General features: G+C 35.4%; 2 protein-coding genes across 3 annotated transcripts; one reads left to right on the forward strand and one right to left on the reverse strand.

Annotated features, from left to right (window-relative positions):
* Positions 1 to 319: 319 nt before the first annotated feature.
* Positions 320 to 9499, forward strand: LOC145558543 (aspartic proteinase A1-like). 2 transcript variants are annotated; one of them, XM_081619817.1, is made up of 14 exons: positions 320 to 465; positions 1367 to 1721; positions 1832 to 1892; positions 2599 to 2693; positions 2781 to 2893; positions 3152 to 3320; positions 3414 to 3453; positions 3545 to 3609; positions 7222 to 7335; positions 7435 to 7499; positions 7652 to 7808; positions 7887 to 8006; positions 8434 to 8522; positions 9099 to 9499. In XM_081619817.1, exons 2-14 carry the CDS (start codon positions 1368 to 1370, stop codon positions 9181 to 9183), a joined length of 1527 nt encoding a protein of 508 aa, XP_081475943.1. In that variant the 5' UTR covers positions 320 to 465; position 1367; the 3' UTR covers positions 9184 to 9499. The 2 variants fall into 2 exon arrangements, with proteins under 2 accessions (XP_081475943.1, XP_081475942.1); XM_081619816.1 differs by having other exon boundaries at positions 349 to 516.
* Positions 9500 to 11554: 2055 nt separating this feature from the next.
* Positions 11555 to 14334, reverse strand: LOC145557686 (F-box/LRR-repeat protein At3g03360-like). The gene is made up of 3 exons (XM_081618863.1): positions 13393 to 14334; positions 11988 to 12176; positions 11555 to 11893 (listed from the first exon to the last, which is right to left on the reverse strand). The coding sequence occupies exons 1-3, from the start codon at positions 14332 to 14334 to the stop codon at positions 11555 to 11557; spliced, it is 1470 nt and encodes a 489-aa protein (XP_081474989.1).
* Between the last annotated feature and the right edge of the window lie 985 nt (positions 14335 to 15319).

The following is a 15319-nucleotide window of genomic DNA, read 5'->3' on the forward strand; positions in this document are numbered from 1 at the left end:
ACCGTTAATTTTAAAATGATATCCAATAATCGTACCTGATAACAAATTATCGAAACGGGTACCCAAACTGTTATAATTATCATATCGATACACTAATTTTCAGAATGAATACAGATTGATTTTTCGGGTTATTTTGCTAAGCCCTAGAAATAATAAGTGAAAAAAGTAAGTCGGCACCAAATCCTATCCGCAAAATATTGTAGACGTGGGACAAAAACCTTGGACTAGTATTTTAAATTTGTAATTAAAAAATTTAATTAATTAATCTCACTTTCATTAACTTTTCATGATACTATTTCAATCCATTCACATCACGCCACGAACTACCATTCCAAAATTAAACCACCATCGACACGCAATCTCCTCCTAAAATCAAGAGCATATATTTCTCCGTTTTTCTCAAGTCTTCACTAGAACAGCCCAAAAACGCTTGCATCACTTTCATAATTACACATTTTCTAAACTGTAAGCGCCTTTCTCCTCGTTTTCTCTCTCCATTTTACCTAATTTTTCCCTGTAAGTTTTTCCCTCTTTCAATCAATTCATCATTCTTGTTGATTAATCTTGTATGTCTCGAATTTTTTATGATTTTTGTTGCTGACTTGCTTTATTTTGATTTAATTTGGTTTTTTAAGTTTTATTTGATGATTATGCTGTTTTGCTTTGATTTTAGTTGTACTTGAGTTTGATATCATGAATTTGATCATATATTGTGACTTAGGGTTTCGGTTTTTTTCAATGTGAAGTTGAAACTGTAATTTCGTTGTCATTAACTTTTTTTTTTATTTTTTGTTTTTTCCTGTATTTTAGTGGAGAGAAATTGTTATTCGTGACTTCTTGAATTGTAGGCTTATTAAGAGTTTTTGATTGTGATTTTAATTTACAATGATTTATTTTTGGAGTTGACCAAATTTTTGGGAGAAGTGTTGCGACTTTTGAACGCTTACTTTTTAGTTTGGGTTTTTTTGGACTTACTATGAAGGTTGACTGTACATGCTTTTGAGTATGGTATTTTTGACATGCCTGTTGCAACTTGCTGTTGACTTATGTGTTGAGTGATAGATGCGTGAATCTCATTCAAGGTGATAGGATTGAGTCATCTGATTGAGTATGATAGGGTATATATTGTACATTTGCGTGAATTCGTGTAATTAGTGTATTAATTGAAGCGAATAAGTCCTAATTAGTTTTAACTATGAGGTCATGTAAGATGTAACAGATGTTAGATAAAATGGTTGAAGCATGCTAGTAACTTGGTGGCTGCATATTTGATGCTGATCGGTCTATGGCCTTGTGGAAATTGAGCTCTCGGTGAAAACATATGTGAAGTAGTTTTCTTATGTATTGTGTGTGTTGTGATTTGCAGGATGGGAACTGCTTTTAAGAACATGCTTTCTACTTTTTTCTTTGTGCTTCTTTTGTCACCCTTGGTATTGTCTGCATCAAATGATGGCTTGGTTAGGGTTGGTTTGAAGAAGAAGAAGTTTGACCAGGTCAATCGTTTAACCACTAAGGCTGAAGAGTCAATGAAGATGCCCCGGTATGGTCTTTCCAGTAATCTGGCTGGTAATGGTGATGCGGATATTGTCCCTCTGAAGAACTACTTGGATGCTCAATACTTTGGTGAGATTGGTATTGGTACTCCTCCACAGAAATTCACTGTCATATTTGACACAGGAAGTTCTAACCTTTGGGTTCCTTCTTCCAAATGTTATTTTTCTGTAAGTGTCAAATTTTTTTTTTTTTTTTTTTTTTTTTAAAGTTCAAAGAATTGTGAATGTCATGAGATAGTGTTTGTTCATTAATGAATTCTTATCTTATTATTCCACAGATTGCCTGCCTTCTCCATTCTAAGTACAATGCTAGGAAATCAAGTTCATACTGTAAAAATGGTTTGTCTTGCTCCTTGTCCTTTTTTTTTTTTTTTGGGTGACACAAATTATTGTTTTTGTTTCTTTTCTTTCGTTTTCTTCCCCACTTTCAAAGTCTGAAGTTTTTACACGGGAAATGATATGTTAATGTATTTAATTTTGACCTTCATGCTTATTGCTTTGTAATAGTTAACATAACATTAGTCAATGAAGTTCACTAAACATCAAGTGAGGCTTGAAGATGTAAGCCTTCAAATGCAGATGTTAAGACAATTCATATCTAAATATAGTTAACAATTTGAGATGGCTGGAATGTTGATGGAAATTTAATAGATGTAAACCTGTAATGCTTTTGATATGATGTGCTATATTAGTCGCTTGACTTGAAAATATGGGATATTATTGATGGTTTGTTTGGCAAAATATATTCTCATACTTTGTGAAGGGTGAATTGGAGTTGCTGGTGCTAGCATTCTATTTCTGTCTTTCTTTATATCTAATAAAATAGATGTTGATACATAAGCTGCTGTTGTTGAAGCCGTCAACATGTTAACTATTAATTGTCCTACATTGTTATGGCAGGAACTTTTTTGCATGGGCTAGACTTGTATGTTGCTTCACAATTTTGTAGGATTATGTGCATCATAAAGTGAAATAGGCGCTCTCTGTTGTTTTTGCTTGCATAGGTATTTTGTGTCTGAATTCCTGATCGTGACACTTGATACAGGGAAGAAGGCTGAGATCCATTACGGTACTGGAGCCATTTCAGGGTACTTTAGTACAGATCATGTTACTTTGGGAGATCTTGTGGTTGAGAATCAAGTAAGTTTAGCTAGAGGATTCTGTTTATTATGCCTTTTTATATTGTCATTCAATTATTAACCCTTTTCTTTTTTTAATTGTTGACAGGATTTTATTGAAGCAACAAGAGAGCCTAGTCTCACATTTGTCGCTGCTAAGTTTGATGGTATACTTGGGCTTGGGTTCCAAGAAATATCTGTTGGCAAAGCTGTTCCAGTCTGGTATGATAGTTGTTGACTGTTCTTTTTGGACATTTGGCTTCAAATAAGATATTTCTGACTTTTTTTTGTATTGAAAATTCGGTTTCATATTTTTTTTTTTAATTTTTTTTATTATTATTTTTTAATTTTTAAAAAACCACTCATGATAAAAGTATCTGTGAGACTGTAACCCAGTGTTTTATCCCCTAATTATACTGTAAAATCCATTATCTATTTTTACAAGCTTTTCCCTTGACAGAGTGCTTTGTCTTTACCTAGGTATAATATGGTGAACCAGGGTCTTGTAAAGGAACCTGTATTCTCCTTCTGGCTGAACCGAAACACTGATGAGGAAGAGGGGGGTGAAATTGTGTTTGGTGGGGTTGATCCTGACCATTACATTGGGAAACACACATGGGTTCCTGTGTCTCAGAAAGGCTACTGGCAGGTTGCTATTCTCAGGCTTTGTTAGTGCCACAATAACTTATTTTCACCTCTTTATATGATCTGATTTTTTAAGCATGAACATTTAACATTGCAGTTTGATATGGATGAGGTGTTGGTTGCTGGCAAGTCAACTGGTAATTTATAGCTGTTGAAGTTCTTGATTTCCTATTGTGCAATCATATCATGCTGTATTCTAAATGCTGTTTTAAATTGTCACCTTTTCAGGCTTTTGTGCTGATGGTTGTTCTGCAATTGCTGATTCTGGGACGTCTTTGTTGGCTGGCCCAATGGTATTTCTTCATTCCCAAATATGCTTTATCTATTCAAATATGACCATGAGATCCACTTGAGCAAGTTTGCTTGTAGTTTTTCTATAGGGCATCTTGGTCTATCTTCGTTGGCCTCCCTCTTTTATTTTAGTGCATGCGTCATGCCATCTTATTTGTGATGATGAAATGTTGTTTCCCTTTCATTGCAGTTTTAATAGTCAAAATTAAATCCCCCCCCCCCCCCCCCCCCCCAAAAAAAAAAGTACTCTTGAGTGTATAATATTTTGGAAAGTACAAGTATATTATATGGAAAAGTAAATATATTAATAACATCATCTAACGAAGCTTTAGATGTAAGGGTATTTTATATGGAAAAAATAAAATAAGTTGTGACATGACATAACATGACCCACAATGATTGAGGGTAATACTAGGATGGGTGACATCCGGGGAAGTCCTCATGTTGGTTCATGTAGCTGATCCCACTTATAGGATTAAGGCTTTCAAGCAAGCAAAGGTAAAAAAAGGTTGTGTATTATAGTGATTATGTTAAATAAAAAACGAAAAATTAGAAATAGGCACAACAATTTGGGAATGAAATATTAGGCACTATATTTTGGGATAGAGTATATAATATCTATGATTTAAAATTAGGAAAAATTGCTCAGATTAATCCCAACTTTGCTCCGTCCGCTGAAATTAATCCCAACTTTAATTTATTTTTTATTAATCCCAACTTTATACTACATTCGCCAAAAACACACCCAACCGGTCAACTAACCTAGTATTACAAGTTACCAGACACTTGTCGGCTCATGATTGGTAAAAACAGAATTATATAAAAAAAAAGGCAGCCATTGCACGCGACAACCCCTGCCGCCCAACCTTCCCTTCCCCGGATTCCGGCTACCTTTCAGCCGGCCAAACAACAATTCAAGCAGCCTCATCGTCATAACTTCAGCAACTCACAAGCACCACACCGCACCTCACCTGCACTCACCGCAACACCAAGCAGCGAACTCCACCAGCAGTCACCCCCACGAGCACCACCTGCGAGATCAGCCATCACCAACCGCTGCTCCCTAACTGCCACACAACCAGCCACCATCTCGCCACCTGTGGCGACCCATTTATCGCAATTTCACAGTCGCGAGCTTCAAATTTAGCCCCAATTCGTTTTGAAATTTGAATTCAGAATTTACCCTTCCCCTCCCCCGATTCCGGCCACCACAACCTTCTCCTTCCTCGATTCCGACCACCTAAGCTCAAATCCGGCCACCCCCTCCCTTCCCTTCCCTTCCCCGATTCCGGCAAACCCCTTCATTCCCCTCCTCGAATTCGACCACACTCACATTTCTCCTTCCCGAATTTGGCCACCACTTTCTCCCCCTTCTTGAAAACCGGCCACCCACTCCCATCCCCTCCCCGATTCCGGCTGCCATTTTAGGGTGGCTGCTGTTTTGGGTGGCTGCCAATTTTCTTTTTTAAAAAATTTTGGTTAGTTATTTTTTTAATTAAATATTGGACCTATCACACAGTGACACATGTGCAAAAAAATCCAACTCACAAATGTTAACTTGCTTAGCAGGTTGCAAGTCCCTTGGGAGTGTTTTGGGCGGACATGGTATGAAGTTGGGATTAATTAAAAATAAACGAAAGTTGGGATTAATTTCAGCGGACGAAGCAAAGTTGGGATTAATTATGACAATTTTTTCAAAAAAATATAGTTTGTGTGGTCTTTACTGGTCACTCATTTACCTACTAATGGGAGCAATAGGTTACATTGTCCCCACTTAGAGTAACATGTTCCACCACCAAGTCTAACAGATCATTTCAACATCCAACTATTCACCTTCTTCTTTTCCTAGCCACTAATATTAATTGCTTCTTATTGTATCATTTTTTTTGGTTTTTGCAAAAGTTGAGAAAATGATGTATCATTTTGAGTTTCACGTGTAACAATAACCTTGACCAATTATATCTTCAGTTATCAATTAGTAAAAATTTATAGGGAAATTTTCTTTGGTAACACCTAACTTTTTATATTTCTCTTTGGTGAATTGGAAAAAAAGTTTATTATCTTTGATAATCATGAATTATTTATACTAAGTTAACCATATCAATAATGATAATATTTATTAAATCTTTAACTATAGTTAGGTTTTTTTATTTGTTATTTTTTTTATTTTTTTATTTTATATATACGTATATATAATTTTTTTTAAACATTTGAAGTATTTTAGAAATAATTTTTTTTAAAAAATTTTACCTCCTCCCCCAGCAACCTCTCCCTCATTGGCTTGTCGGCCCCTCAACCCCCCACCCCTTTCGTTGCCCCTCCCTCCCCCTTGAAACCCACAACTTGACCTTCAAGCTCCGGTACTCTCTTATCTTTAGTGACTTGATCTCAGCTTGCAATTTGCCAATTTTAGCCTTCAATTTTGAATTTTCTCTCTCCAAATTGGATAATTCCTTCTTCAAAGCTTTGGTTTCTAGGGTTATTGAAAGCAGCGAGGGAAAGAAGAGGGGGGGAGGGGGGGAAGGGGGTGGGATGTCGAAAGGGAGGGGCTGGGGTGTGGGCTGGCTGGCTGCTGGGGTGGAGTCTTTTGGGGGGGGGGGGGCTGTCGGCAGGTGGGGGAGTGGTTGGTTGGTGGAGGGAGTGGTTTAATTTTTGTAAAAAAATTATTTAGATGTTAAAAAACTATTTATAAAACCAACCATGGTTGAGGATTTTAATTAAAATATTTATATTCTTTGATAATCAATATTACAAGATCACCAAAGATGATTTTTTTTTTTTTTTTTTTTTGTTTTTTTTTTCCCCCAATTTACCAAAGAGAACTTGTGCCTCAGAGAAGTATTTTTTTCCAATTCACCAAAGAGAAAACCTCTTGTGCCTCAGTGGGTGTATAGGAAGGTTCTGCAGTGCATATTAGTTTTCATTCAGCAACTAAGATGCCTTGCTAACCCAAATAGACAAAACTACCCCCCCTTTTTTTTTACAAGAAATTGGATTAAATTGTCATTGATGGAGGAATTGTTTATGACTACACACCATAAACGTTCAGCATTTGATGTTAGACTTCAACTTATACTACTTGTGCCTTAGAGAAGTATTTTTTTTTATTTTTAAATGCTGTCTCCCGCTTTTCTCTTAACTTTTTCTTGTACAAAGAATTTCAATCTGTTTTACGTCTTACCTCATTTGCCTGTTCTCTTCTCCCACTTTTCTCTTCTGCCAACTACATGAGGGATAGCTTCTACACAATAAGTTATCTCTTTTTCCATAGATTTCTGGTTATCTGTTCATATGTAATGATGAATGTTTGGCTTGGTGTGTCAAATGTAATCCAGTGCAGTAATCCATAGATTTTTTTGTTGTTGTCTCAACCAATGCTGTTGCTGAACTTAAGAGACTTTTGTTGTCACAATCAATGACTTTGTTCTTTTGTAGTTGGTGAAGTAATTGCCGTTATAGTTTTCACGTGTTTTTACCCTTTTTTTATTAAAATTTTATTTTATCCGTGTTACTTCTCATGAAATGTTCTCTCTAATTTGCATATGGGTGACATACAATTATAGCAACATAGGTTTTGACTCTGTTTTGATACACTTATTTTTGCCATAAATCAGGCTGTGGTTGCTCAAATTAATCATGCAATTGGTGCTGCTGGGGTAGTTAGTGTAGAATGCAAGACAGTGGTTGAACAATACGGGAAACAGATTCTGGAGTTGCTATTATCAGAGGTATGCTGTTGTACTGTTTCTTTATAAATGCTAATGTTTGTGTATAGTTGGTTATCAATATTTCCAATAAGCTGATGCCTTTTCATCTCAATGTTACAGACTCAACCAAAAAGAGTGTGTTCCAAAATTGGTTTATGTAACTTCGATGGCAAGCAAGATGTTAGGTCAGTTCTTCCTGCTTCACCCCCTCCCATAATTTGGTGTATAAATGAACTGCTATTTGGTGTTATTTTATAATTAATTCACATCTCTCTTTTTGTTAACCTGTTTGTGTTTGTGAGATTTATTAGTTATTACGTTGTTTTCCTCTCTGCAGTATGGGCATTGAAAGTGTGGTTGATGTCAATGTGGACAAGTCTTCTGGTGGTATTCATGATGCCATGTGCGGTGCTTGTGAAATGGCTGTAGTATGGATGCAAAATCAACTAAAACAAAATCAGACTGAAGAACTAATTTTGGATTATGCCAATCAGGTAAAGTAGCTTAAAGCCTATGATTGGTTCAAATGGTTCAAATTCATCTCGTGTGCTTAGGCATGTACTTCATTGCAGCTTTGCGATCGCCTTCCTAGTCCAATGGGGGAGTCTGCTGTTGACTGTAGCAATCTTTCGACAATGCCATCTGTTTCATTCACTATTGCTGGAAAAACATTTGATCTCAGTCCTGAGGAGGTAATATATGATTTCTATTCTCTTCACTTGATAAATATTATATATTCAATTTCTGGTAGACACCGTAGACTTGGGTAAGAATAGTGTATGTAAACATAATGGACGATTCAGCCGATATGAATATGCCCTAGTTAGCGAAAAAATTCTTTAGTTTATTTTAAGGTTTGCAGATGTGATTACTTTTTTGCTATTGTCACCTTCCCAGACAAGGGAATGTAAAAAAAAATAAAAAATGGGAGTTTACCATTTGACAAGGTTGATTTTGCTAACTAGATTCTGGTAAGGTAGATTTTAGTAGTCATATGGCTTAAACATTTTCTAAATTCGTGATTATTTTGAAAGATATATGCAGAATCCTGAAACTTATATTTTGTGATTGAGGCATCTTTTCTGAATTTGACTCTAAATGTTTGAAAATACTTGACAGTACATCCTGAAAGTGGGTGAGGGAGCTGCAGCCCAATGCATCAGTGGATTCACCGCTCTAGATGTGCCCCCACCTCGTGGACCTCTCTGGTATTTTCTTTTTTCCCTTTTCGACTAACTGCTTCTAGTTCATGTCTTCCTATTCTTGTTGCTTATGGTTAGTATCAAGGCCACATTCTTTCTTGTTGACAAATCAGTTGTTGATCTAGTGATTTCAGGATTTGTTTTAGTAGGTTTAATTCAAGACTAGGTTTTGTTCAGGGTAAATTAATTATTAGATGTTATGTATTAGTTCAGCATTAGCTCACTTTAGAGTTGAAGTAAAATTCTGATAAGCTTACATAAGTTCACTTGGCACGAGGCACCGTATGCTGCACAGAAGAAGCTCTGTGCTAAAACTGATGATTAAATATTTGTAGTTCAGAGCTCCAATGAGCTCAATTGAGAAAAATGTAAGAGTTTCCTGGCATAAAGAACAAGTTGTGGCATTTTGTTTCACCTTTTCATTGCTGTTGAACCTTGCTTATGCTCTTCATGCATAGATGAAATTAATACCACACCATCTTAAAGACTTGAAAGGAGATTATTTTAGTGAATGGTATCTGTTTGATTAACGTTTCCTGTAGTCATGTCCAAAGTTAACTTGTGTCAACATAATGTATGCAGGATCTTGGGAGATATTTTCATGGGTCGATACCACACTGTGTTTGACTATGGGAACCTGAGAGTCGGATTTGCTGAAGCTGCTTAAAACCTTTTAGGATACAACTACACGTGTACAACTTCTAACCTTTTTATAGGGTCACATGTGTTGAAGTTCTGTGAATGTTTGCTAAAATGACGTTGCCTGTATATATCGAAGGATCACTGTAACTTTTAAATTCCAGAGATGGATGATGCCAGTACGAAATCAGACTAAAGAAACGATGATGACACTTAGGTCACTGTAACTTTTCCGATTTCTGCGTTAGATTCAGTGCTTGCCCAATACCAAATGATCTCTTGGTGTCTGGATTTGTTTGTTGTCCGTTAATCATGGAAATAGTCAAGTGTGTTTAGTTTGCATATACTTCCACTGTTTGTTAAATATTGCAATAATTCTGAAATCTCAAGATAGTTTCACATATATTGCATGGTCTCTTTTCAAGGAAATGCAATATCTTTCAAATGCAATTGTTGAATCAGTTGATTTGCATAGTATGTACTTGCAGAGTTATGACATTTTACATGTCAATAAGTATTTCCATGTTCCCTTTTAAGGAAATTCAATTTCTCTTCTAATAATTAAAATATATAATCTCTCTCTTTTCATGTACTTTGGCCGTTCCATTTTAATTGTAATGTATGGAAGTTCCAATGGTTAGCTATTAGCTAGTTTTCTTGGCCTAGCTAATTGTATTTTCAAGGTCCAATGGTCAAGTTAGTAGCTACTAGCTAGGAATTATTTATAGAATAACAAGCAAGTTCCTAGCTATAACCTGGCTAATTGCATTTTCTAGCTTCAATGGTTAAATTGTACTCTCGTACCATTGTTGAGGCTCTTAACACCTCCATAATATCAGTTTGCTTCCTCTCAAAGTTTCAAGAATTCCGTTTTATACAAATACCTCATTGAAGGCACCAGAATAGAATCCACCATTTATCTTATCTTTTTTTTGTTCCCCCAATCTTTATCACCCATCCAAAAAAGAACATTACAGTCTTCAAAGATCAGCCTTAATGGGGGGAAATAACACACCTTTTTTTACTCCTCACAAAAGAAAGCACCGTGCTCAGTCGTCTCAACACACAGGATATGTAGAATCAATTTGCACTCCTCTTTTGACAAGGTTTTGCGCACAGGTACACCTCCATAGCACAAGTTTTTAATTTTGGGAGGAACATTCGCATACCACAATTTCTTCCACACCTGTTATAAGACGAGCGGCCACGGAAAATTTTAAACAGCCTTGAGCTACATAGCTCTTGAGCTACATAAGCACTCCTACGTGAAGCGCCAACTCCAAGCATCAGGAGTGACAAATCTAGGAAGCGGAGTTTCGAGAATTGCAGCAGCACAAGATTCCTCAAGAAAATTAATCCTTAGCAAAATATTTTGCAGTAAATAATTTAGTTCAACGGCTGAGAAGTTTGGATATACGAGATATAGTTATATTATCAAGTCAAAGTGTCAGCTTCAAGTTTAGCGGGTTATCAATTCTGGTGAAATACTTCATTATAACCTCTTCACATTGAAAAGATGTATATCAAAGAAGTCTGATAACTTTTCAAAACCAATTCAGGCAAATAACACTATCAAAGAGAAAAAGGATTGATCCAACCTAATACAAGTGTAGGACTAGTCCTACTTAGCATTCCCAGATAGACAAATGACTAGAACAGTCAGAACATTTTTCCAGTTACAACTGATGAAAAAAAACAGACAATGAACATGAGAGACTAAAACTGAATCCATCTAAATGTTTTGTTATATTTCAAAGCAAAAGCAGCATGCTTCCTCCAAGATCGATATCCAACAGACATTTCCCGTGCCAAGATCAAACCGCACAGCCAGGGTAAAGCATCCAATTCCTTTTGTCTGTCAATATATATGAATCAAGTATCCTGAATTAAAAGTTCATCATTAAAAGTGCGTTCTTTCACCTGAATTGACTCATCCAACTAACTAACTATTAGAACATGCTTGATCTTTATCTATGTTTATCTGAATTCTGAACCAATATGAAGCAGATATTTTTAAGGTGAAGACAGCAAAGCCGAAACAAGGGATCTACAGAACAAGCGATGCTGAACTAACTGGAAAAAAAATGGATGGACCTATACAATCAATGAACACTATCCAAATAAACAATACAAACAATAATCAAGCAAACTCTAATTCCTGCACTGCAAATTCCCTTGATTAGACGATAATCATGTCATAGTTAGCCTCCCCTTTAAAAGATGATAACAATGATAAAAACTAGAAGTGAGGACAGTCATCAGAAAGGTGGCGAATAAGTTAAAGGGACAAAGCCACAAGCAATAGATTGTAAATTGAGCAAGTAAATGGACTTAAGTGGAAGTAAAAACATGGTAATTATTATCCTAAATAAACTTTGATTCTTGCTTTTTAACTTACTTTAGGCTTTTGCAGTGTCTGAATACAAAAGGTTAACCGATGCATGCTTTGAGACCCTTTGGAAAGCTTGCAACTTCTTTGAAATTTCAAACAATTCTCTGCCTGTAAATCCAATTGCTTCTTGAGATTGAGCATTACAATCTGCAAAAATGGTTAGCTTATCCAAAACTAACGCGTTTTTGAGAATAATTCTAGCAAGGTCAATCTGTGCATCACATGAACTCCAGAGCAAACCATTCATGGTAACATTTTTCAAACTTTGATTCAAGCACTGAAAACTCCACTTGTCCTCTTCATATGGTCTGTAATCACCATTCTCAAGCTCAACCAGTTCAACACACTGCAGATAAAAGAAAGGGTGAAAATCCTAACCTCGCAATATTAAGACTACATGACATTGACAAAGTAACACCTATAAACACTTCGAAACATACCTTCGTTGGATATCCCGATGGATCACTGATGTTAATGATGTAGATTATTAGTTCTTCAAGCCATGGTGAGTATCTTAGTAAACTACTAACTCCTTCGATAAAGGCCCTACTCAACCATGTGTGTAGTACGACACGTTTCCACTTGTTCCGTGGACACGGATGATTTTCCAGCACACGGTAAGTTAGCACCTGAAACATGAAGTCACTAGAACTTAATTTTCAGAATCAACCAGAACACATAATCATCCTAACAAATTTTAAATTTTCTCCTTCGCAAAATTTATCAAAAATTATGTTCATGTGTACGTTGAATCATAGGCATTGAACCTCTTATTTTCCTCTTCCAACCAGAAGCATTTAATTACATTGATCATAGACATGAAATTTCTTATGTACTTAATTGTTTATACCAAGCTCAAAGCAGTTACAGTTCGCAAATGCATAGTTTTGAGGCGGGATATCTAGACTGAATTTGAAGTATACAATTTTCTTCATTACTAACTACAAGTACTCTACTTTCCATGATAAAGCTGTGATTCTAATGGTTTGTTAAGTTCTACTACCTTTTGTTCCATGTTGTTCTATACACTTTCAGTACATTTTTGAAGAAATTTTTTGTTCACATGGTTACTTTTGCCACGCACTTGTGACATAGTAAGTTTTAAGGGTACGTTTAACATCGCCGTGGTTTTCTATTTTTGGGTTTTTGTTTTCATATATCATATGATGAATCAAATATTAATCAAACTTATTAAACTCATAATAATTTTAAAAGGTGACAACAAAAAAGTGGAAACACCTTTTTCTTGTTTCCTATTTTTTGTTTTTTTTTTTTTTGTTTTAAACAAAAGGAAAATTTGTCTGGATGGGATTCATATGTTCACTATTTTGTCTTGAAGGACCTCTTATATGCTGAAAGTTGTCTAAAAGGACCTTATAAGTATGTTTTGTTGTTTTGAAGGACCTTTTCATCGAAATTTGGCAAGTTGTCTAAAAGGACCTTATAAGTATGTTTTGTTGTTTGGAAGGACCTTGACATCGGAGTTTGGCGTTTGATTTTGATTCTCCGGCATTGACTCCCCACGTGCATGTCACATGGCATTAAAAACGGGAAAAAAACGGAGAGGGTAATTTTTAAATGTCACGTGACATGCACGTGGGGGGTCAACCCCGGAGAATCAAAGTTAAACACCGGATTCCGATGTCAAGGTCCTTATAAACAACAAAACATACTTAGGGCCTGAGCTGAAAAACGATGTCAAACAAGCCCTTAGCTTCGATTTTATTCGAGCATTAACTCTCACCATGTACAACAATTTATTATATAGGGCTAAAAGTGCATTCAAAATACAAACAAAATACAAAAGATTAGGAATATGCTAAAAATCGAGGAGAAATTACTTACTGTAAATGGCACACTGCCAAGCATCAAAATTTCAGCATGTTGAACTTGTTCCAAAACTCTTGTAAATTGACGAAGACCTTTGTACCAAAAGAATTTTACTATTAGGTCTAACTTGTGATCAAAGGATACCTTCTTCACCGAAAAAAGGTTGATCAATTCTATAAACTCCACACATCCTGAAAAGCAAAATGACCTTACATTTGGACAGTTAACAGTTAGCTTCCAGTGCCTATAATTCATACAAACTCGTAGATTTCTAATGTTAGGAGCAGTAAAACTCATCTCACTCAGCTCATTACAATCAGTTATTCCCAAATCTTGAAGCAAAGGACAACAACCTATAACCAAACAAAGCGACTCTTTGTTGATGCTTACCTTATTAAGTGTCAAAATCTTTAGTAAACTCGTGCAAACCTTGTTGGGAGGTTTTACTTTACAGTCTAACAGTCTTAGTTCAGCAAGAGAATCACTAGCCCAAACAAAATCAGGAATCTTAAACTTCCCTTCCACTTGTCGTAATACCCCGAAATTCAAATCAAGCACTTCAACCCCTCTAGTTAAGGCGAATTTGACCCACATTTCAACTTCGCTAACTAGTTTATAATCCATGCACTCATGGTATACAATAGAGTATCTTGCACTCAAATATTTTAGCGAGTACTTGGAACTCACCCTGAATTTTCGAATTTTAAAACACTTATGTAGCATAATACAATATCTAACAAAGCGAATGAACTTTAAAGTGACATAGCCTTCGTCTCTAGTACTTTCTTCATGGAAGGGATGATCGTCAAAATCTAGTAAATCGATTGTAGTCCATAGATTAGCAAACGTACGAAGCTGGACAGTTCTAATGGCGTCGCGAGTCGGCAAAAAAGATATAATCCGAGCAAGGATTGTATCAGGTAAGGTGTTCAACCATTTATAATCGACATTTGACATAATATTCGATAAACAACTTAATTTTCAATGAAAAATATGATAAAAGCACCAAAACCAATAAATGAATAAATGTTAACTTAGGAAATGTGGAAAAGGTAACAAACAATTGATTACGAGTACATATAATGAAAGAGGAGATGCTGATTATTATACTTGAATCTAATTTAATTATCTCATGCTCGTATTCTCTAAATCTTCTTGTTGTTTCTATCTTTTGTAAGGGATTGATATGAATTGACCTCCTTAATGTTTATAAATTTCTATCTTTTCAAGGGAAGTTAAATCTCCTATATCCTATATTCCTATTTTGCATTAAAAAAAAAACTCCTAATTATTATACCTTTTTAAAACGAATAGTTTTGACTGTTTATTTTTGATATTTAATCTTAACTATTAAATGTATATTTTTTTTCTTCAATAGTTCCTCCGTTTCTTTTTAGTTGACACGTTTTTTTAGTCATGTTTGCCAATGCACATATTCAATTGTCACTGTTTTTCCTCAAAAAAAAAAAAAAAAAAAAAAGAAAAGCAAAAATTATAAAAAGTTGATAATTTGTAAATATATATCATGAAGAATCTAACAAGACCCCACATGACTGAGTAAAGTATAATATTAGTCCTTTATGTTTTGGGTTTGTTTGGATTTAGTCCCTATAGTTTCAAATGGTTGAATTTAGTCCCTTAACCACCACTAAGGGTTGTCCAATTGCTGAATGGACCAAACTTGAGGGAAACGTTTGCTGATTTGGCAATTTATCATCAAACTTGAGGGAAACATTTAATGATTTGGATTTGAAACGTTAAACGTTAGGGATCTGCAAAAGATGAGTAGGCAAAACATAAAGGACCAGAAGTCATTTCTCTGATTTAATTGCTGAGTATACTTGAGTTGAGGGAGCTTTGATGATATCTTCACAAAAAAAAAAAAAAAAAGTTGTTAAAACATTAAGGACTTCAATAAATGCATTTTTAATAGCCAAAATAA

This window comes from Chenopodium album, chromosome 9, assembly GCF_948465745.1.
Source record: "Chenopodium album chromosome 9, dcCheAlbu1.1, whole genome shotgun sequence".
NCBI classification, from domain to species: Eukaryota; Viridiplantae; Streptophyta; class Magnoliopsida; order Caryophyllales; family Amaranthaceae; genus Chenopodium; species Chenopodium album.